The sequence below is a fragment of the Pteronotus mesoamericanus genome, unplaced genomic scaffold (genome assembly GCF_021234165.1).
Source record: "Pteronotus mesoamericanus isolate MK-2021 breed Mesoamerican mustached bat unplaced genomic scaffold, CSHL_Meso_final contig_164, whole genome shotgun sequence".
NCBI classification, from domain to species: domain Eukaryota; kingdom Metazoa; phylum Chordata; class Mammalia; order Chiroptera; family Mormoopidae; genus Pteronotus; species Pteronotus mesoamericanus.
The window spans coordinates 12,137,579-12,161,422 of record NW_026555065.1 but is presented as its reverse complement, the minus strand read 5'-3'; the positions used below and the strand labels follow the sequence as shown (position 1 = coordinate 12,161,422).

Genomic DNA, 23,844 nt, shown 5'->3' with positions numbered 1-23,844 from the left:
AGCAGGAAGAAAAAAAATCCAAAAAAACAAGGATGGGTTAAGGGGCCCAAGGGACAACTTCAAATGTACCAACATTAGAATCATAGGGGTGCCGGAAGGAGAAGAGAAAGAGCAAGAAACTGAAAATTTAATTGAAAAAATAATGAAAGAATACTTCCCTACTTTGGTGAAGGAAATAGACATATAAGTCCAGGAAGCACACCGAGTACCAAACAAGATAGACACAAAGAGGGCAACACCAAGGCACATCATAATTAAAATACCAAAGATTAAAGATAATGAGAGAATTTTAAAAGCAGCAAGAGAAAAGCAGTTAGTTACCTACAGGGGAATTCCCATAAAACTGTCAGCTGGTTTCTCAAAAGAAACTTTCCAGGCTAAAAGGGATTGATGAGAAGTATTGAAAATTATGAAAATCAAGGATCTAAAACCTAGATTACTCTATCCAGGAAAGCTATCATTTATAACTGAAGAGCAGATAAAGTGCTTCCCACACAAGGTAAAGCTAAAGGAGTTCATCACCACCAAGCCATTATTATATGAAATGTTAAAGGGACTTATTTAGGAAAAAGAAGAGGGTCAAAACTATCAACACTAAAATGGCAATAAATTCACAACTATCAACAATTAAATCTAAAAAACAAACTAAGCAAAGAAGCAGAACAGAAATAGAATCATAGATATGGAGATCATTGGGAGGGTTATCAGTTGGGAGAGGGAAGGGGAAGAATGGAGGAAAACATGCAGCGGTTAAGTAGAAATAGGTAAGTACAGAGTAGACAGAAAGATGTTAAGAACAGTATAGGAAATGGAGTAGCTAAAGAACTTTTATGCATGATCCCTGGACATGAAAAATGGTTTGGGCATTGCCAGAGGAAATGGGGGTCATTGGGTGGTAGGCAGCAAAAGAGGAATAATTGAGACAACTGTAATAGCATAATCAATAAAATATATTTAAAAAATAAGATAGGGAGATTAAAATAATAATGTTTATTTGGTGGAGTCTAGAAAGTGTGATTATTGGTGATTTTTCTTGTTATTTTTCCTAATTTGTATACAAAGACTGTGAATTACTTCTATAAAAAGTAAATTAATCAATGCTTTTAAAAATCTCACTAAGAAAAAAGGCACATACATATATAACTACAATTCAAGATGGTCTGTGATAAGGACCCTAAAAGTAGTACCAAGTGTAAAAGGAGTTAAGAGGGGGGATAAAATTTAATACACCTGAAGTTATCCCAAAAAATGTCTTGGAGGCCATATTTTGCTATTTATTAAAGAAGAAGTAAACTTCTATTCAGTTCAAATAAATAGGTGTAAGTGTGAGGATAGCTTTTCAGACAGAGGGAATAATAGGAATAAAAATATACAGGCCAAAACATGTAAAATGCATATCTGTTGAAATCTTGTACCATCTATGTGAGGCTACAGAAGAACAGTTTAAAAATTTAAGCAACTTTAAAGTATCCTTACAAAATACGCTGTCACTGGATGAAGAATAGACTGACTTGCTTATTCTCTGAGCTCCAGAGGCAGGTGAGTAAAGATGACTCTACCCAGTTGTATTTCTTTTTCCTTCAGATTTAAGATTTAGGCACAGAACACTCAGCTCTCTGTTCAGTCTTCTAAACTTTTTGGGGCTCACCTTTGGACTCTTGTAATCTTCCCAAGAAGGAATGGAGAGATATGGAGTCAAGAGAGAAAGGAATGCAATCAGCTCTGGAGATGCAGAGGAGGGAGCACACCTCCTCTCCTCTCCCTGGGTCTTCAGGAGTCAGCTCCTTGTTTGATGCACCACTGTCTCTGTCCTGGTATACATCACGTAGGTGTGGATAGATAGATGAATAGGTAGATGTATACACATAGAGACATATACATATAGAGGTATGTGCAGAAGTATTCAGCTACACACTACGAAAATTACAGGCACTTATTGAAGAAGATCAAGATACAAGAAACTTTGTACATAGGACAATGATGCCTCTGACCCCTTCAAAGAAGGCACCTTGGGATCTCACACAGTTCTCCGAATTACCGTCAGCTGCCCTGTCATGTTTTACTAAATCTCATTGACATCTGAAATCTCCCCCCTTTCAAAGGAGTTTTTAGTTTTGGGAAAAGCCAGAAGTCACACAGTGCCAGATCTGGCCTATAGGGGGGCCGAGTTATCTGGGTGATTTGATGTTTTGCCAAAAAAAAACTTTACATGAGAAGTGATGCATGAGTGGGCGCATTGTGGTGATGAAGTTGTCAGTCACCAGTTGCCTATAGCTGCAGTCTTCTGAATCATCTGAATAGTTTCTGCAGAGGAATGTTCAAGCTTAACACAAAATTTTATGCAGATTCTTTGCTCTACTCGCTTAATCATTTTAAATGTGATGGCCACATAGTACACATACTCAATCAACAGTGTCTACTGCTCCCACTGACTAGTACAGTGAAGTCATCATTGTTCACACATGCACATTCCAGTTCACTTTCCTTGGCTGTCAGGTTACATGGATGTCATGCAAACTGTTCTCATATTAACAATGGTTGGGCTTTTTCCATACAGACCACACACATGCACATGCACACATTTTAAAACTATTATGTAGTAAAATAAATAAATATTTTATATACATTATATTCGTTAAATAAATTTATATAAGTTAAAAAAGAAGAAATTAATGGTCCCTGTAATACTCAAAATGCTAACAGGCAGAGGAAAAATAAAATGTATTGGTAAGTAACAAATTTTTACTTCTAATTAAGATGTGATAATACCAACTCTAATGCTGAACATTATACCTTTAAAAATAAACAGGACTGAAGAAAAGGAGATCAATATGTATCTTTTATTTATCTAACTGGGCAGCGAGGATACTTTTACTCTATTAAAAAAAAAAATACATACATACCCACTATGTTTAGATAATGAACAAAATATGTAAAGCCCAGATAAGCAAGATTTAGCTAATATCTCAGAGAGTCTTTTTCTAAGTGTATAAAAAAGAGGTAGGTTGATTATTTTCAGTTTCAAGATTCTATGAGCACATGTCTAACAAGGGTCCTTATAAAGTTCTGGATGTAAGAAAGTCCCAGAATTTGTTCCAGTGATACAAAGGAGAGAATGATGGGCAAGGGCTAGGAATAAGGGACTAGAAATGGTCACCATCATTCAGCTGTAAGGGAAAATATGAGGTGTGCAACTCAGCCAGGCATTTAACAAAGTGAAGCCCAGTAAGCATAACTGGGTGTCATATATTGAAAGTATTAAATAGCTCTTTAATCCTTCATGATTTGCTTAGATGATAAAGAGCATACAAGGCCACTGAACTGAAAGCCAATAGTTCCATGTCCTTGGATAAATCTATTGTTCTTTCAGGATCAATGTCCACATGTCTGAATTTCTCCATAGGGTGGTTGTGAAGATCAGATACAAAGTATGTAAAAATGCTTCAAAAACCATAATTCACTACATAAATTACTTCTTAAAAACTCATCTTTAAAATTAAGGTTTTCTCTCCCATGCTCACCCACAGAGGCAGCTAGCAACTGTGGATCCTGTTGTAGCTCCTAACAGGTAGCCAGGGCCAGTCACAGGCAGTGTCTGAAGTTGAGTTGCACCAAAATCTCTTCCAAGAGGCCCCAGGGCCAACATAACTAGTGGTTTGCTTCAGACAACTTCAGTACACAACCTGAATAGCTCCACAAGCAGCACATCAAAGGAAGGTCTCGGCAGGCATCGGATTCTGCTGGGGCAAATTCCGCTTTGTGGGGTCAACCCCCACACAGCAGCTCAGACACTGTGATTGAGGTCAAGCCTCACAGTCAGTCACCCTGAGGGTCAACCCCACCCATAAAGGGACTAACAGCCATCAAGACCCAATATGACAGCTCACATAACTCACGGAAGGGATAATCCTGGAGCTCTCAACCCAGGTGATCAAGGAGAATGTGCCACTGAGTTCCACAGGACATGTGCTACATAATGCCACCCTATCAAGACAGAGAGTCATAGCAGATCTATCTAACACATAGAAAGAAATACAGAGAATTAGCCAAAATAAGGATGCAAGGAAACATGCCCCAAATAATATAAAAGGAGAAATCCTCAGAAAAATAAATAAATAAAATAGAGCAAAGCAATCTACCAGATACAGAGTTCAAAACAATGGTTATTATGATACTCAAGAAACTTAGGTAAAAAACAGATGAACTCAGTGAAAACTTCAACAAAGAGATAGTAAGCATAAGAAAGGGCATAGGAACCATAAAAAAGAACTAAGCAGAAATGAAGAGTGCAATGTTTGAAATGAAGAATATGCTAGAAGGTATCAACAACAGATTATCAACAGCTATTTCAAAGACAACATAGCAGAACATACTCAATAAAAGTAGCAAAAGGAAAAAAAATAAATGAGGATAGTTTAAGGGATGATTGGGACAACATGAAGCATAAGAACATCTGCATCATAGAATACCAGAAGGAGAAGAGAGAGAGCAAGAGATTGAAAACCCATTTGAAGAAATAATGACTGAAAACTTCTGTAATCTGGTGAAGGGAAAAAAAAAAAGGCACACAGTCCATTAAGCACATAGAGTCCCAAACAAGATGATTCCAAAGAAGCTCACACCATGGCACATCATAATTAAAATGCCAAAGTTAGACACAAAGATAGAATCTTAAAAGCAGCAAGAGAAAGACAGTTACCTACAGGGAAGCTCCCATAAGACAGCCTGTTGATTTCTCAACATAAACACTTTAGGCCAGAAGTGACTGGCTTGAATAATTCAAAGTGACAAAAAGCAAGGACCTACAACCAAGACTACTCTACCCAGCAAGCTATAATTTAAAACCGAAGAAGAAATAAAGAGCTTCCAAGACAAGAAAAAGCTAAAGTAGTTGATCATCGTGAAACCAGTACTACAAGAAATGTTAAAGGGACTTCTTTAAGAAGAAGAAAGGGAAAAAAAGAGGAAGAGGAACATAATTATAAAGATTAAAATGGCAATAAATACATACTTATCGATAAACAACTTAAATGTAAATAGGTAAAATATGGTAATCAAAAGACATAGGCTAGCTGAATGGATAACAAGACCTGTATATATGCTGTCTTCAACAGATCTATGTCTGAATGAAAGACACATACAGAATGGAAGTAATGAAATGGAAAAAGATTTTTCATGCAAATGGAAAAAAAGGCAGGGTAGTAATACTTATATTAGACAAAATGGACTTTATACAAAGCCTGTGTAAGAGACAAAGAAGGATATTACATCGTGATAAATGGATCAATCCAACAAGGGGATATACCCTTGTAAACATTTATGGACCCAACTTAGGAGCACCTAAATTATATAAGCAAATTTTGATGGACATAAAGGGACAGAGCAGCAGCAACACAATAGTAGCAGGGGATTTTAACACCCCCAAAGACATCAACAGACAGATCTTCCAGACAGAAAATCAACAAGGAAATATTGGCTTTAAATGGCATACCAGATGAGATGGATTTAATTTATATATTCAGAGCATTTCACCCCAAAGCAATAGAAGATACCATCTTTTCAAGTGCACATGAAACCTTTTACAGGATAGAAAACATCTCAGGACACAAAACAAATGTCAATAAATTTACGAAGACTGAAATCATATCAAGCATCTTCTCCAACCACAATGGTTGAACTTGTTAGTTACAAGGAAAAAAAACTAAAAACACACAAAAACATCAAGACTAAATAAAATATTACTAAACAATGAATTAATTAACAATGACATCAATGAAGAAATCAAAAGATACCTTGAGACAAGTGAAAATGAAAACACAACAACTCCAAATCTATGGTAGACAGCAAAAGCAGTCCTAAGAAAGAAATTTATAGTGTTACAGACTTACCTCAAGAAACAAGAAAAGTCTCAAGTAAACAATCTCACTTTACACTGAAAAGAACTAGAAAATGAACAAAAAACAAAGTCCAAAGTGAATAGAAAAGGGAATTAATAAATATCAGAACAAAAGAGTAAATAAACAAAAGAGTCTAAAAAGCAATACAAAAGATCAACGAAACAAAGAACTGGTTCTTTGAAAAGATAAATAAGATTGACAAACCTTTAATCAGAGTCATCAAGAAAAAAAAAGAGAGGACCCAAATAAATAAAATCAGAAAAAAAAGAGGAGAAGTAACAATTGACACCAAAGAAACACAAAGGACTGTAAGAACAACTAAATGCCAACAAATTGGACAATCTGAAAGAAATGGATAAATTCCTAGAAACATACAATTTTCCAAAACTGAATCAGGAAGAATCAGAAAATCTGAATAGACAGATTACAACTAGTGAAATTAAAGCAGTAATCAAAAAAACTCCCAACAAACAAAAGTCCTTGATTGGATGGCTTCAGAAGTGAATTTTACCAAACATTCGAAGAAAAACTAACACTTATCTTTCTCAAACTATTCCAAACAATTCAAGAGGAGGGAAGATTCCCAAGCTCATTTTACCAGGCTACCATTATTCTGATTCCAAAACCAGAGAGAGACACTACAAAGAAAGAAAATTATAGTCAATATTCCTGAAGATCATAAACATAGAAATCCTCAACAGAACATTAGCAAACCAAATTCAGCAATACATTAAAAAGATCATTCACCATGAAGTGGAATTTATACCTGGATGCAATTGGTTCAATATCCACAAATCAATTAATGTGAAACACTATATAAACAAAATGAAAGATAAAAATTATATGATCATGTCAATAAATGCAAAAAAAAGCACTTTAAAAAATCCCAGCACCCATTTATAATAAAAACTCCCAGCAAAGTGGGAATAGAGGGAACATACCTCAACATAATAAAGGCCATATAAGACAAACCCACAGCCAACATCATATTCAACAGGCAAAAACTAAGTGTTTCCCTTAAGATCAGGAACAAGACAGACGTTCACTTTTATCGTTCATATTCAACATAGTACTGGAAGTCCTAGGCACAGCGATCAGACAAGAAAAAGAAGCAAAAGGCATCCTAATTGGAAAGGAAAAAGTAAAACTCTCATTATTTGCAGATGATATGATGCTGTACATAGAAAGTCCTAGAGAGTCTACTAAAAAACTACTAGAATGCATAAATGAATTAAATAAAGCAGCAAGATACAAAATAAATATTCAGAAATCAGCTGCATTTTCATACACAATAATGAACTACCATAAAGGGAACTAAGAAAACAATCCCATTTACAACTGCATCAAAACAATAAAATACCTACAAATAAATTTAATCAAGGAGGTAAAACACCTATACTCAGAAAATTTTAAGATACTGAAACAAAAATTGAAGAAGATACAAATAAGTGGAAGCATATACCATGTTCATGAACAGGAAGAATTAACATCATTCAAATGTCCATACTACCCAAAGCAACCTATAGATTCAATGAAATTGCTATCAAAATATCAATAGTGCTCTTCACAGAACTAGAACAAATAATTCAAAAAATTATATATGGAAAATTTATATATGAACCACAAAAAACCTCAAATAGCCTCAACAATACTGAGAGAGAAGAACAAATTGGAGGTATCACACTACCTGATCTCAAACTTATAGTAAAGACTATAGTAATCAAAACAACATGGCACTGGCATAAAAACAGACACATAAATCAAAGATTTATGAAACAAAATAGAGGGCCCAGAAATAAACCCTCACCAATATGGTCTATTATTATTTGGCAAAGGAGGCAAGAGTATACAGTTGGGTAAAGATGGTCTATGCCATAAATGGTGCTGGAAAATTGAACAGGTATAGATAAGAAAATTAAACTAGACCAACTTCTTACACCATATATCGGAATAAACTCAAAGTGGATTAAAAACTTAGATGTAAGACTCAAAACCACAAAAACCCTAGAGGAGAACATAGGCAGTAAAATCTCAAACATTTCCCTTAGCAATAGTTTTTCTGATATATTTCCTCAGGCAAAGGAAACAAAAGAAAAAACTAAACAAGTCAGATTATATCAAACTAAAAAGTTTTTGCACAGCAAAGGAAACCATCAACAAAATGAAAAGACAACCTACTGAATTGAAAAATATATTTGCCAATGATACATCCAATATCCTAAATTTATTAAGAACTCATACAAGTCAACAACAAAAACACAAACATTTCAATCAAAAAATGGGCAGAGGGCCTGAATAGACACTTCTCTAAAGAGGACATATAGATGGCCAATTAACATATGAAAAGATGCTCAGTGTCACTAATCATCAGAGAAATGCAAATTAAAATCACAACAAGAGACAAAGATGGACCCAGCAATTCTACTTCTGAAAGCTTATCTGAAGGAAATGAAACAATTCAAAAAGATATATGCACTTCTATGTTTACTGCAGGATTATTTACAACAACCGAGTTACAGAAGCCACCTAGGTGTTCTTCACTAGATGAATGGATAAAGAAGGAGTGAATATGTGTGTGGACACACGCACATGCACACTGGAATATTACTCAGCCATGGAAAAGAAATAGATCTTGCCATTTGCAACAACATGAATAGATCTAGAGGGTATTATGCTAAGTGAAATTAAGTCAGAGAAAGACAAATACTGTCTCATTTCACTTAGGTGTAGAATCTAAGAAACTGAAGAAATGAACAAACAAAACAAACTAACCTATAGATACAGAAAAACTGACCATTGCCAGAGGAATAGGCAGTGGGGGTATGGGCAAAAACGTTAAGGGGATTAAGAGATACAAACTTATAAATAAGTCAGAGGGATGTAATGTATAACACAGGGAATATTAATAGTATCACAATGCTTTTAGTGGGGACAGGTGGAGAGTCAACTTTTTATAGCACATAAATGTCAAATCTCACTATATTCTACACCTGAAACTAATATTGTATGTCAACTGTACTTAAATGAAAGAGCTTTACATTTCAGAATAAAAATTAGACATGAAAAAATCACAATGAGATATCACCTCACACCTGTCATAACAGCTATCATCAAAAAATCAACAGACGAGTGCTGGCGAGGATGTGGAGAAAAGGCAACACTTGTGCATTGTTGCTGGGAATGCAGATTAGTGCAGCCACTTGGAAAAGAGCATGAAGTTTCCTCAAAAAATTAAAAATGGAACTGCCTTATGACCCAGTGATTCCACTTGTAGGAATATATCCAACGAAACCCAAAACTTTAATTCAAAGGAATATATGCACCCCTATGTTCATTGCAGCCTTATTTACAATAGTCAAGGTATGGAAGCACCCCCAATTGCTCATCAATAGATGAGTGGATAAAAAATATGAGGTGTGTGTGTGTGTGTATATATAATAGAATATTACTTGGCCACAAAAAAGAATGAAATCTTACCATTTGTGACAGCATGGATGACCTAGAGTGTATTAGGCTGAGTGAAATAGGTCAGACAGGGAAAAATAAATACCATAGATTTTAGTTATATGTTGAATCTAAAAGCAAACTAACTTAAAAAAATAGAAAGAGACCCATAGATACAGAGAACAGACTGATGGTTGCCAGAGGTAAAGGGGTTTGGGGGGTGCTGGGTGAAAATGGTAAAGGGATTACGAAGTACAAATTGGTAGTTGCAAAATAGTCACAGGGATGTAAAGTACATTATAGGGAATATGGTCAATAATAATCTAATAACTATGTGTGATGCCAGGCGGGTACTGGAAATATTGGGAGAAACACCTTATCTAACCATTATGCTGTAGACCTGAAACTAATACAAACTAATAGTATTGATAAATGTAAACTCTAATAGAAAAGTAAAATTAAAAAATAAAAATAGGATTTTCTACTATCAAAAGCATAGCCAATAATACCAAATTACTAAGTAATTTTTAAGTAGTAGGTAATTTTTCAAGTGCTTTAGTTTTAAGACTTGGATGTGAAGAATTTTAACAACACAGCCTTTCCCAATAAATTCTCTACATTTATAATAATATGACCAATAGAAGAAAATGTACCATTTGCAAGCTATTATTTGGTCAAGTAGCAGGATTTTAAATGGCAACTATCAATCATTTAACAGATGGGGATCTCTCCAAAAAGCCAAAATGAAAGTTTATATACACAGAGTCTGGCAGAAGTAACACCTGCTTGAGTGTGGCTGGTAGGGTAATAATATGGGTGTAATAATTTATAGTTTTAATTTGAACATTTCACCTAAAATGTCACATGGTGTACTTGACTGTGATATTGTTATGTTACAGAAGTACATGCCTATTATTTTGTAATAAAAATGGGCATTATTTGTGCTGGACCCTGTATATTGCATTGGGGACTACTTTTGCCAATGCAGTTTCAGAGTCCTCCTGGCAAATGTCTGGCCATAAAAGAAGGAACCTCTAAGCACAGAAGAGACACACAGCCAGGGGTCTAATCCATTTAGCCTTCAAAAGATATTTATGTAATATATATAATCTGTGTAGCATATGTTTTACACCCTGGAATGGTACAAGACTTGACAATGCACAATAGGCCAGCAGATAACTTGTGATTTAACTTCTCTAGGTCTCTATCTTCCTTTACAAAATGGGGATGAGTCCCCTCTGTGGAAAACACTGATTAAGAGGTTACATGGAAAGCATTGCCTTACACCTGGAGCAGAGGAAGAACTCAACAAATCAATACTACTAGGAAAAGCAAAGCATTTCAGTTATCTTGCCCCTAAACTAATAACCTTGCTCCTTCAAATAGCATTTCAAACAGCACCAGTATTTCTCCCAAAACAATTTACAACAAAAGTAGAATACAATGGGTCATTTTACTGTAGGGAGTAGGAGGCAGGGACACAGTAACACTTACTTATCCAGTTTCTGACATTGAGGAAGCTTTGCTCATTTGTCAGATCAAAAAGCAGAAGAAACCCCATAGCATCTCTGAAGAATGCTGTTGTCAAGCTTCGGAACCTAGGAACATAAAGCAGACTGGTCATCTAAACCATAGCCCCACTCCTGAAATATAAAGCTACCAGCAGTGCCTCAGCCTCTCATAACAGTTCACCAATAACAAATTAGATGTTTAATAACATGCCATTGTTTCTAATAACTTCACATTACACATGCATGTTATAGCTCTTAGTTACACAAGATTCAGTGAAATATGCTATTATAAATGACATTTTAACACTATAAAATTATGAGCATAATCAATGATATTAGATACCCTACAAAATATTGTAAATATTTATCTAGAGCAAGAAAGAATACTTTTTTATAATTTTTAATATATATTCTATTGATTATACTATTACAACGGTTCCATTTTTTTCTTCCCTTTATTCCGCTCCACCCTACACTACCTCACCTCCCATCCTCCCCCTGCCTTAATTCATGTCCGTTGATCGTACATATAAGCTCTTCCAGCTTCTCCATTTCCTATACTATTCTTAGCCTCCGCCTGTCTGTTTTGTACCTACTATTTGTGCTGTTTATTCCCTGTATTTTTCCCCCATTCTTCCCCCTTCCCCTCTGTTTTACTGTCCATAGTTTTTTATCTTCTTTTTCTTAGATAAGTTTTTTAATATCCCATATAATAAGGGCTTGGTGATGAGGAACTCCTTTAACCTGACCTTATCTGGGAAGCAATTTATCTGCCCTTCCATTCTAAATGATAGCTTTGCTGGATAGAATAATCTTGGATGTAGGTCCTTGCTTTTCATGGCCCCTTCTTGCCTACAAGATTTCTTTTGAGAAATCAGCTGCTAGTCTTATGGGAACTCCTCTGAGGGAACTGTCTCCTTTTCTCTTGCTGCTTTTAAGAGTCTCTCCTTATCTTTAATCTTGGGTACCTTAATTATGATGTGCCTTGGTGTGTGCTTCCTTGGGTCCAACTTCTTTGGGACTCTCCGAGCTTCCTGGATCTCCTGAAAGTCTATTTCCTTGGCCAGCTTGGGGAAGTTCTCCTTCATTATTTTTTCAAATAAGTTTCAATGCCTTGCTCTTCCTCTCCTCCTTCTGGCACCCCTATGATTCGGATGTTGGATCGTTTAAAGTTGTCCCAGAGTTTTCTAAGCCTCTCCTCATTTTTGAAATTCTTGTTTCTTCATTCTGTTCTCATTGAATGTATATCTCTTCCTACTACTCCAAATCATTGATTTGAGTCCCGGTTTCCTTCCCTTCACTCTTTATTGGCTCCCGGTATATTTCATTTTGTGTAGGCTTCACTTTTTTCTTTATTTTGCAACCATACTCAATCATTTCTGCAAACATTCCAACTACCAGTGTTTTGAACTCTGCATCTAATAGGTTGGCTATCTGTTCATTGCTTAGCTCTATTTTTGAATCTTTGATCTGTTCTTTCATTTGGGCCATATTTCTCTGTCTCAGCATGCCTGTTACATTGGAAGGGGCGGAGCCTTAGGTATTCACCAGGGTAGGGCAACCCAGGTCACTGAGTTGTGACCCTGTCTGTGGGGGAGGGGTCCAAGAGGTAACAATGCTGCTTGCTCAGCTCTCCACCGGCTTTCAGTCACTTCCCCCACTACCCACAAGCAAATTGGGCTCTTCTGGTGCTGATTCCTGGGTAGGTGGGTTTTTGTACATTCTAGAACCCTGTGGGTCTCTCCAACAGACTCTCCTGTGAGGCTGGGAGTTTCTCCTGCTGGCGCATCCCCCACAGGTTTTTACCTCCAGAGGTTTTGAAGCTTTCTTTCCTGCACTGGAACCCTGGATTGTGCCGTCTGTGTCGCTCGCTCCCCAGCTGTTCCTCTAGTTTATCTGCAAGCAAATGTGGGACCACCTGGTCCTCCAGCCACCACCTTGCTGCACATCCTCTCCACCCCATCTGCTCATCTCCACCCCTCCTCCTGGTCTGGATGAATGTTTCTTTAACTCCTTGGTTGTCGGATTTCCATTCAGTGGGATTTTCTGGCAGTTCTGGTTATTTTTTGTTTTTAAATTTGTTGTCCTTCTTTGGTTGTGCGAGAAGGCAAAGTGTCTCTGTCTACACCTCCATCTTGGCCAGAAGTTGCAAAAAAGAATACTTGAAACATATCTAGATTTTTTAAAATGGCAACAATTATCAAAAATTATACTTGCAATTTTATTTTAAAATAAAAGCAATCTGCCCTGTCTGGTGTGGCTCAGTGATTGAGTGCCACCCTGTGGGATGAAAGGTTGCCAGTTCAATTCCCAGTCAGGGCACAAGCCTGGGTTGTGGTTCAGGTCCCCAGGTGGAGGCGTGCAAAAGGCAACTGATCCGTATTTCACACATCAATGTTTCTCTCCTCCTGTTTCTCCCTCCCCCAACTCTAAAAATAAATAAATAAAATATTTTTTAAAAACATTCTGCATAAAAGTAAAGTTTTAAAAAGTTAGATGATGATATTCCAAAAGTATATGAGACAGTTATTTATCACTTACGTAAGTTTATGTGTTAACAGACAGACCATGCCATTTGAAAACCCAGCTTGCCAGACAGGGATGACAAGAACTAGTTTATGATCCTTTAGTCTCACCCAATAATTTATTATCCAATTAGGAGTTAATTAGACCAAAACAGTGGTGTTTGCTTTGTACGCTTCCCTTGTTCTATAAAGCTTGGCTTGACCTGACATTACAATGTGTTCTGTGTCCCTATATTTTCTATCTCTTCAGCAATCTCTTATCTCTAATGTACTATTTCTCTGGCATTAAGGTGGGAGTAGTAATGACTCATTCCCTATGCTTTCTTGGTACTCGCTCTTCTAAGGCTTTACCCTGCTGTCTCCCCTCTACCTGCCTCCAACACTTTCCTCTTACTTTGTCTTTATGCAGAGCCTGCAACTGATGGACGTAGGCTCCAGGGAAGAAAATACTGGTATGAATTAGTCATCTAATATTCTATTTTAAGTTTTCTCAAATGTTTCTAATAATTGTTTTTACAAAATCAGTCCTTATCTTTTAGAGATACATATCAAAACAGTTATGAATGAAATAATCTAATATTTGTAATTTGCTTAAAAATAATTTGGGAGGGAATAGAAATGACAGATATACATAAAATAAGATTTACCAGAAGCTAATGACTGTTGAAACTGGGAAATGAATACATGAGTTCATTATATGTACTATCCTCTCTATATACATGAAGTTTTCCATAATAAAAAGTTAAAAAAAAAAAACAAAAAACAAAATCCTTCAAGGAATGTGTGAGAGGAAATAAAAACAGGAACCTCAGCTAAACAAAATCCTCAAGGAATTTGTGAGGGAAAAAGAAAAACAGAAAGATTAGCTAACTAAAAGCAACTTTGCGTCAAGATTTCATGTGACGTATTTTGGTCAAGCAACTTCTGACTACATGAGTTAATTCCAATAAGATTTTCCACTAGGTTTCAACAATCTAGTAAGAATAATACATATGTCTATCTCTGTAGCTTTTTTTATGGCTAAGTAGCAAAAGTCAATGAAGAAAAGTATATAAGCTTTTTTGAAAAGGAAGAAGAAAAAAAAAGTTCACAAAGGTCCATTTTGAAAAGAGTTCGTTTTTCCTTTGACCTTATATGAAACAAAGCCACTGTTATCAACTCAGACTGATAAATTTACTGTTAATTTGGCAGCCTGTCTTATCCAGGTGCAAATCAACTAATCAATCAGCTGGCCTTTTCCCGTTCAAATCACTGTATGAAAAGTGGAGCTGTTTTTCCCTTTCCTCCAGGAAAGAGCACAGAACCAAAGATCTCATACCTCTCCTGCCCTGCTGTGTCCCATAACTGCAGGTGGATTCTCTGGCCTCTGCCAACGGCTCCATCTGGCCCATTGGCTCTGTATACCTAAAAGAGCAAAAAGAAGAGAAAAAGAGAACTGAGACCAGTGAACTCTTCTGACTTTCCTATTCAGTAAAACTCTAGCAAAAACTTCTAAAGAAAATCCCATTTAGGATACAACCTTGTTTGTATTTTATTCCAAATATCTGCCTTTGAATAATACAATACTTTGCACTAAAATATATTATATATTTTATAAATACATTATGAAATATATAAATAATACGTAATTTCAAAGTCCCCTTAGGTCCCTCATTTCAAGAACTATTACCTTTCTATGACTTTTCCACATACCATATTTAAAAAGTACCCTTAAAACAATTTTATAGAAAGTACTTCTGAAAATCTCTTTCTCCATAAAAGCAATGGAAAGACTGGCACAACTTGTCAAATTCAACTTTTTCAGAACTCTGAATATCAGTAAAAATGATAAGTTTTGTGCTGCTTTAACTTGTCATAGTCTCATCACCCTCTCCCTGGCTCCACAATAGTTCTGAACACCAACAGATACATAATTATGACACCTGGGAAAACCATCACTATAGCAGCCACTGCGGGCAGTGAAAGCACAACAGGTTTGTAGCTGCCCCAAAAGTCTCATCCCCAGAGAACTGAAAGCTGCCTGTAAAGCTCCATTCCCAGACCTTGTCTTTATGTTCCCTGACTCAGAGCTTGCTCTATGAGAAGAACCCTATACTTGGGCATTGGTAAAAACAATCAGCAGCAAGTATTTAACACCACAGCTACTGAAGGCAAATACCAGTTTGGACTAACAAAAATCTAACCAAAAGACTTAAAAAATAAAAAACAGGAGGTGAGATATCCATAGGGAGATTTGAAAAGCTGCAAAATATTTCTTGGTATCTCTTGGGCCATGCTCATGTACGGGGCTGTATATATGCCCAGAAAAGACCTGAAAAGGCCCCAGTCCCTCACCTCTCACTGACCTTGAGGCTCTTCTCAAGCATGAAGTGAAGGCTAAGGCAGACTTGTAAACCACCTACAGGAGCATTAAGCACATGTCACAAAACATCCAAACACACAATCCCTCAGGAAAGATGAGAGACTTTCTGGTTTAAAGAATTTAAGAAATGTTCTGTACACTCACTAGCTGACCACTAAGTTAACTGAACAAAGACTTCTGGAGCTGCACATAGTAAAGAATGCACTTTACAGATTTAGCCCAAGAATGTCACTACACATACAAACAGCAACATAAACAAACAAACAAGCAGCAAAAAAATAAGAAACTATCAAAGGGGGAATAAATCTGATTTCCAGAGTTGCCACGTTGTATTTTTTTAAATGTCTAGTTTTCAACAAAAGTTATGAGGCACACAAAGAAACAAGAAAATATGGCTCATACACTGGGGAAAAAAGCAATCTATAGAAACCATCCTTAAGGAAGTCCACATATTGAACTTAATAGACAAAGACTTTAAATCAGCAATTATAATTATGTTCAAAGAACTAAGGAAAATTGAAGGGATTAGACAAAGATCACGTATGAATGACCTACAGATGTGGACAGCAGTGTAGGAATTAACTGTGGGAATGGTGGGGGCGGAGCAGGCAAAGGAGGGCAGGGGGGTGGGAAATTAGGATAACTGTAATAGAATAACAATAAAAAATGATTTAAAAGTAAAATAAAAGAAGAATTAAAGCTAAGTATGAGAATAATGACCTACTGAATCCAGAAAGTCAATAAAGAGATAGATATTCTAAAAATTAGAATACTATAGATATTCTACTATATGGATAACAATACAGTATTCATCAGAGGAGGAGCTCAGGAGCAGACCTAAACTGGCAGAAGTAATAATCACTGAATTTGAAGGTCAACTGAAATTACCTAGTCTCAGGCACAGAAGGAAAAAAAATGAAGAAGAATGAAGAGTTTCAGAAACCTATGAGACAACACTGAACATACCAACTTTTACATACTGGAAATCCTATAGAAAGGGGAAAGATTGAAAGAAGCAGAAAAATATTTGAAGAATAATAGCCAAAAAATCCCCCAAATTTGATGAAAAACGTTAATCTGTACATTCCAAAATTCAGCAAACTCCAAGAAACATAAAATCATAAAAGTTAACTAGACACACAATCATCAAACAGTTAAAATACAAAGACAAAGAGAGAAACTTAAAAGCACATACACAGGGCCCCAATAAGACTAAAAGCTGATTTTTCATCAAAAACAATCAAGGCCAAAGACATTAGAATGACATAATTAAAGTGGTTATAGGGAAAAAGACTATCAAGCAAGAATTCTATATCCAGCAATACTATCTTTTAAAACTGAAAGAGAAATTAAGACATCTCAGATAATCAAAAACAGGAAATTGATCACTAGCAGACCTGTCCTATAAGAAATAATAAAGGCAGTATTAGAGATCGAGATGAAAGGACACTACGCAGTTGTTTAAATCCACATAAATAAATAAAGAACACCAACCAAGGTAACTACATAGTTAACTATAAAAAACAGTATAAATCTATTTCTGTAACTCCTTTCTTTCATCTGATTAAAACACAACAGCATATGTCCTGACCGGTGTGGCTCAGTTGGTTCAGTGTCATCCCACAAAGCAAAAAGTCTCTGGTTTGATTACTGGTCAGGGCACCTGCCTGGTTTGCAGGTTTGGTCCCTGGTTGAGGTGCATACAGGAGGCAACCGATCGCTGTTTCTCTCACATGTTGATGTTTCTCTCCCTCTCTTTCTGCCTCCCATCCCCCCTCTCTAAAATAAATAAATGAAACCTAAAAAAAAACCCAAACCTACAACAACATAAAGCAATAATTATAAATCTGTACTGATGGGCACACAGTGTATAGATGTAATTTGTATGATACTAATAGTGCAAAGGAGGGGGTAGAAAATGGAGCCATATAAAAGCAGAGTTTTGTAAGGGGGTTAAATGGTAATAGAAAAAATACAATAAAGGTTAAATTTTGAAAAAGCAGTGTTTTGTGCAGTATTGAAATTAAATTGAAAAAGAAATTTTAGCCCTGGCTGGTGTGGCTCAGTGGACTGAGTGCTGGCCTGTGAACCAAAAGGTCATAAGTTTGATTCCTGGTCAGGGCACATGCATGGGTTGTGGGCCAGGTCCCCAATTGGCATTGTGTGGGAGGCATTGATGTTTCTCTCCCTCTTTTCCCCCTCCCTTCCCCCCCCTTCCCCACTCTCTGAAAGTAAATAAATAAAAAAAATCTTTAAAAAACAAAGGAAATTTTAAAAAAGAAATTAAGTTGGTATTAATCTAAGTTATACTGTTAAAATTAAAATAATTGTAATCCCCAGTAGAACAATTAAGAAAATAACTAAAATATATATAGTAAATAAATGATGAGGAAATTAAAATGGTATACTTGAACATATCTTTACAATAAAACTCAAGCAGTCATGGGGAGGTAGAGGAACAAAAAGGAAATAAGACACATAGAAAACATATAGCAAAATAGCAGACATAAATTCTACTTTATTGATAATTATATTAAATGTAAATATATTAAAGACTAAAATGAAAGGCAAAGATTAGCAGAACAAATTAGAAATCATGATCCAACTATATGTAATTTATAAGAGACATGCTTTAGATTCAAAGACATAAGAGGTTGTAAGTAACAGAGTGAAAAAATACCATGCAAACAGTAACCAAAGGAGAGCTGGAGTTGCTATACCAGTATCAGACAAACTAGACATTAAGACAAAAATTATTAGAGAACAAGAAAGATATTTTAAATGATAAAGGGTCAATCCATTAAGAAATGCAGGGATAAAAACGAAGAAATGAACAAATTCAACAAGAATGTTTACATACTTCAATACTCCATTTTCAATAATGGATAGAACAGGTAGGCAGATGAACAAGGATATAAAAGGCTTTCATAACACTATATGAACTAGACATAACAGACATCTACAGGATATTTTATATATCCTGTTGAACAATATACAGTTCCATATACATATAACAGTTGTTATATGTAACTGTATATGTAACATATAATATACAGTTATGTATACATATAACAGTTGAAAAATATACATTCTTCTCAAGTACATATGAAACATTCCCAAGGATAGACAATACTTGAGCTTATAAAAATACATCTTAATAATCTTAAAAGACAGAAATACAAATTACATTATCCATCCACAACGGGGTAAAATAGAAATCATCAACAGAAAGATATTTGGAAAATTCACAAATATGTGGAAATTGAATAACATAGTCTTAAATAACAAATGGGTCAAAGAAGAAACACAAAGAAAACTAGAAAATACTCCCAGATGAACTGAAAGTATGACATACAAAAAAATCATCAAATTAAGCTAAAACCATGTAAGGAGGAAATTTATAGCATTAAATACCTTTATTAAAGAAGAAAGATCTCAAATCAATAACTTAATGGTCAACCTTAAGAAACTAGAAAAAATAAGAGTAAATTAAAGCAAGCAAAAGAAAAAAATAATAAAGACTAGAGTGGGAATAAATGGTCTTTTCTTTGAAAAGATTAACAAAATTGATAAACTTTTAGCTAGCCTGGCCAAGTAATAAAAATAGAACACTCAAATTCCTAAAATAAGAAACGAAAGAATACTATCAACCATATATGCATATATACATATAAATAAAGTAAAATAATATAATGAACAACCATATTACCCCAAAAAATAGATAACCTAGAAGAAATGGAAAAACCCCTAGGCACAAACAACCGAAACTACAGAAGAAATAGAAAACCTAGACATGTAATCAAAAAGGAGACAATTAGTAATCACAAAACTTCCCACAAAGAAAAAGCTGGGCCCAAATATCTTTAATGGTGAATTTGACCAAATGTTTAGAGAATAATTAACACCAATTCTTCCCCAACTTTTCCAAAGTATGGGAATGGAGGAAACACTTCTCAATTCATTTTATGAGGCCAATATTGCCCTGATAAGAAAACCAAAAGTATTATGAAAAAGGAAAACTACAGACCAATATCCATTCTGAAGAGACACAAAAATACTAGCAAACAGAATCCAGCACTATATAAAAAAAAATATATTATACACCATGACCAAGTAAAATCTATCAGAGGAACAGCAAAGTTATTTTAATATACAAAAATCAATCAGTGTAATACACCATAGTAATAAAAGAAAAGACTAAAATCACATAACCATCTCAAAAGATGTAGAAAAATCTTTGGGAAAAAAAAATCCAGCACCTTTCATGATAAAAAAAATACTGGGGAATCAAGATGACAGAGGAGTGAGTGGAAGTCACACTGACCTCCTCCCAGGACCACCTGGAATAACAACTAAATTGTGGAGAAATTACCTGGAACAAACAACTGAACAGTAGCGAGAGAGGAGCCTTGTAACCTCAGACAGACAGAAGAATCAGCTTTTGCACAACCTAACTGGTAAGGAGAGTGATAGAGACTCAAGAAGGTGGGTGGCTCGCCCACAGGGAGCAGCACCAGAAGGATATTGAAACAGCCAGTTGGATCCCTCTGAGAAGAGTGGGGTCTAAACCATAAGTGGGGATCTCCAGCCTACAGCACCAAAGCCCAAAAAGTACACAGAAAACAACCAGCTGCAAAAAGTGGCAGGGTTGCTCTCTGCCAGAGACAGGCAGCTAAGATGCACGAAACCGTTTAAAGGGCCAAAGAATAAATTTTCATTTTCAGCCACTTACCCTGGTCTCCAGCAAAGGCGGAGGCAGAGTGGGCTAGAGACATCTGAGGAGAGACTGGGAAAGGAGGCTTAGGGAAGAGAACTGGGAGAGTATTTGGCAGGATCTCAGTGCTGACTCATCCCCCATGTGGCAGCAGCCATCTTACTCAGGCAGAGACCACTCCCCCTGAGCAGCAGAAGTGTCAGAGGACCCAAAAGCTCCTCCCTCAGGTGGGATTCCACCCTGCCCTGTACTGTCTAAGCCACCTGCTGAGTGCAGAGTAGCAGCCACAGGTAGTAGATCCCTGCATAAAGGGGGCACAGAGAGGTCTGGAGACACTTGAGGAGAGACTGGGGACAGGAGTGTTGGGGAGAGAACGGAGAGAGCAGCCAGCAGGATCCCAGTGCTGACTCCTCCCCCATACAGCAGCAGCATGAGAGGACCCAATAACCCCACCCCCAGGAGGGACTCCACCCTGCCCTGAGCTGTCTAAGCTGGCCTGGTGGATGCAAAGTGACTAGAATAACAGCTGAAAGAGACAGCCACAAACTGTAGATTCCTGGAAGTCTCAAACAGAGTGCCTAAGGTCAGACAGGGTCAACAGCTGACATTATTAGAGGCAGATCCAGAAAGTAAAAACAGCAGTCTCCTATCATAGAAATTCATACCACAAAGTCAGGAAATCAAGACAAATCAATTTAAGAAGCAGAAGCAAAAAAGAAGAGTCGCACAAATAATGGGAAAACAAAGAAATACCCCCCACTCAAAGGGAAAGGAGGAATCCTCAGAAAGAGATCTAAATGAAATTGAGGCAAGTAAACTAACAGATATTGAGTTCCAAACAATGGTGCTAAGGAAGCTCAATGAGCTCAGCATACAAAAAAACTACAGGGGAACTAGCAGGAACTTACTGCAAACTATATCACCATGAAAAAGGACATCAAAACTATCAATTAGAGACAAGAGGAAATGAAGAATACAATTTCTGAATTGAAGAACACAGTAGAAGGAATCAAAAGTAGGCTAGATGAAGCTGAGGATCGAATCAGCAAGCTGGAGGACAAGGTGGAAAAAAGCTCCCAGAAAGAGCAAGAAATTGAAAAAAGACTCAGAAAGAATGAAGAGGCATTTAGGGAAATGCAGGACAACCTGAAATGTAATAATATCTGTATAATAGGGATACCAGAAGGAGAAGAGGATGAGGAAGGGATAGAGAACCTGTTCGAAAAAGTAATGATGGAAAACTTCCCTAAATGGAGGAGAGAAAAAGTCACACAAGTCCAGGAAGGACATAGGGCCCCATTCAAGAGGAACCCAATGAGGCCCACTACAAGATGCATCATCATTAAAATGGCAAATATCAAAGACAAACAGAGAATCCTAAAGGCAGCAAGGGAGAAACAGGTAGTAACATATAAGGGAGCCCCGATACGGTTAGCAGCTGACTTCTCAACAGAAACACTGCAAGCTAAAAGGGAATGGCAAGAAATATTCCAAGTAATGAAAAGCAAAGGCCTGCAACCAAGACTGCTCTACCCAGCAAGGCCCTCAATTAAAATGGAAGGGGAAATAAGGAATTTCCCAGACAAAAGAAGGCTAAAAGAATACATCTCCACCAAACCAGCACTGCAAAGTATACTAAAGGAACTGCTTTAAGATGAATAAAAAGAGTCTATGATTACCCAGTTCCTTTCACAGTTGCCAGTACTTGATATTACCAATATTTTTTAATATGTATTAATCTGATTGTGACAATGATGTGTTCTTTTATATGTTACTTTATTATTTGTTGAAACTAGACCTCTTTTTGTATATTTCTTACCTATTTCTATTATTTTTAAAAATCTTTAAATGACTGGTGTTCTTTATCCATCTTTTGATTAAATGTTTGTAGAATTTTTTCCCTTAGGAAAAAAACCATTAACCCTTTTTTAGATATGTTGCAAATACTTTCCTAATCTATTAATTGTCCTTTAACTTTTTTTATGTATATTACTATATAGTCTTAAATGTTTAACATAGTCACATTGTCAATATTTTACTTTATAGCTTCTGGGTTTGAATATTTTACTTCAGGGTAAGAAAAATATTAGTTTGCATTTTCTCCCAAAACTCCTTAGATTCTACATATTGATTTTTAACTCACCTGAATATTTCTTGTATAATGTGTGAAATAGGGCTCTATATTTGCTTTATTTCAAGTAATAGTGGTTTGTGTACCTTATTTGTTGAATAAGCCTTATTTTACCCATTGACTTGAAATATCAACTTAATCATATATTACATTGTTAGATATACACATTTGTCTCTAGAATGCTCATTATATTTCATTAACCTACTTGATTATTTCTGTGCCGCTGTCATGTTGGTTTAATTGCTAAGATTTTATAACAGTTTTAAATTTTTTAGTATTTTATAATTAACTTCGACATTTAAAAAAATAAGTAAAATCAATCTGCATGAAAGAAAGAGAGAGATAGAACTCCTACCTTTTCCAACAACATGGATGGAAATGGAGAATATTAAGCTAAGTGAAATAAGCTGGTTGATAAAAGACAAATATCATATGATATCACCTATAAGTGGACTCTATTCAACAAAATAAACTAACAAACAAAATAAACCACAGTCATGGAAACATGGAACAGACTGAAAGTGACCAGAGGGGATGGGGAAAGAGGACAATAGTGGAAATAAGGGGAAGGGACTAGACAGAGAATATGTATGAATGACCCATGGACATGGACAACAGAGTGGGAACTGACTGTGGGAGTGGGGAGTGTGGGTGGGATCCGTGGAGGGGGCTAAAGGGGGAAAAACTGAAACAACTATAATAGAATAAACATGATTTTAAAAAAATTTTTAAAAAGGAAAGAATACTGAACAAATTAGGAATAGAATGCAACATCCTCAACCTGAAAAACAGCAGCTATGAGAAATGCAGTTTATATTATACTTAATGGTGAATGTTTGAATGCTTTCTCCTTAAGTTCAAAAACAAGACAAAAATATCCTCTTTCATCACTTCCATTCAACATACTACTGAAAGTTCTCTCCAGGGCAATTAGGCAAGAAAAAAAATAATGCATATCCAAATTGGAAAGGAAGAAGTAAAACAAAAGATGTGTATAGAAAATCCTAAGGAATAAATACACACACACACACACACACACACACACACACACACACACACAAACACAGAATGAATAAACAAGTTCAGCAAGTTTCCAGTATGCAAGACTAATTTACAAAACAGATCGTATTTCTATACGTTGGCAATGAACAATTCAGAAATGAAATTAAGAAAACAATTGAATTTACAATAGTATAAAAATATTAAGATACAAATAAACTTAACTGAAGAAATATAACACTTATACTCTGAAAGCTACAA

The 23,844-nt window shown here is 36.0% G+C and overlaps 1 protein-coding gene across 2 annotated transcripts in view; it reads right to left on the bottom strand.

Annotated features, from left to right (window-relative positions):
- Nucleotides 1–23,844, bottom strand: part of RAB27A (RAB27A, member RAS oncogene family) — an 86,424-nt gene that overhangs the window by 16,489 nt on the left and 46,091 nt on the right. For both annotated transcript variants that reach the window (XM_054565401.1, XM_054565400.1), the window contains exons 4-5: nucleotides 14,696–14,781; nucleotides 10,836–10,939 (exon numbers count right to left, since the gene is read on the bottom strand). In XM_054565401.1, coding sequence (XP_054421376.1) covers nucleotides 10,836–10,939; nucleotides 14,696–14,781 — 190 coding nt within the window. The remainder of the gene's footprint in view (nucleotides 1–10,835; nucleotides 10,940–14,695; nucleotides 14,782–23,844) is intronic.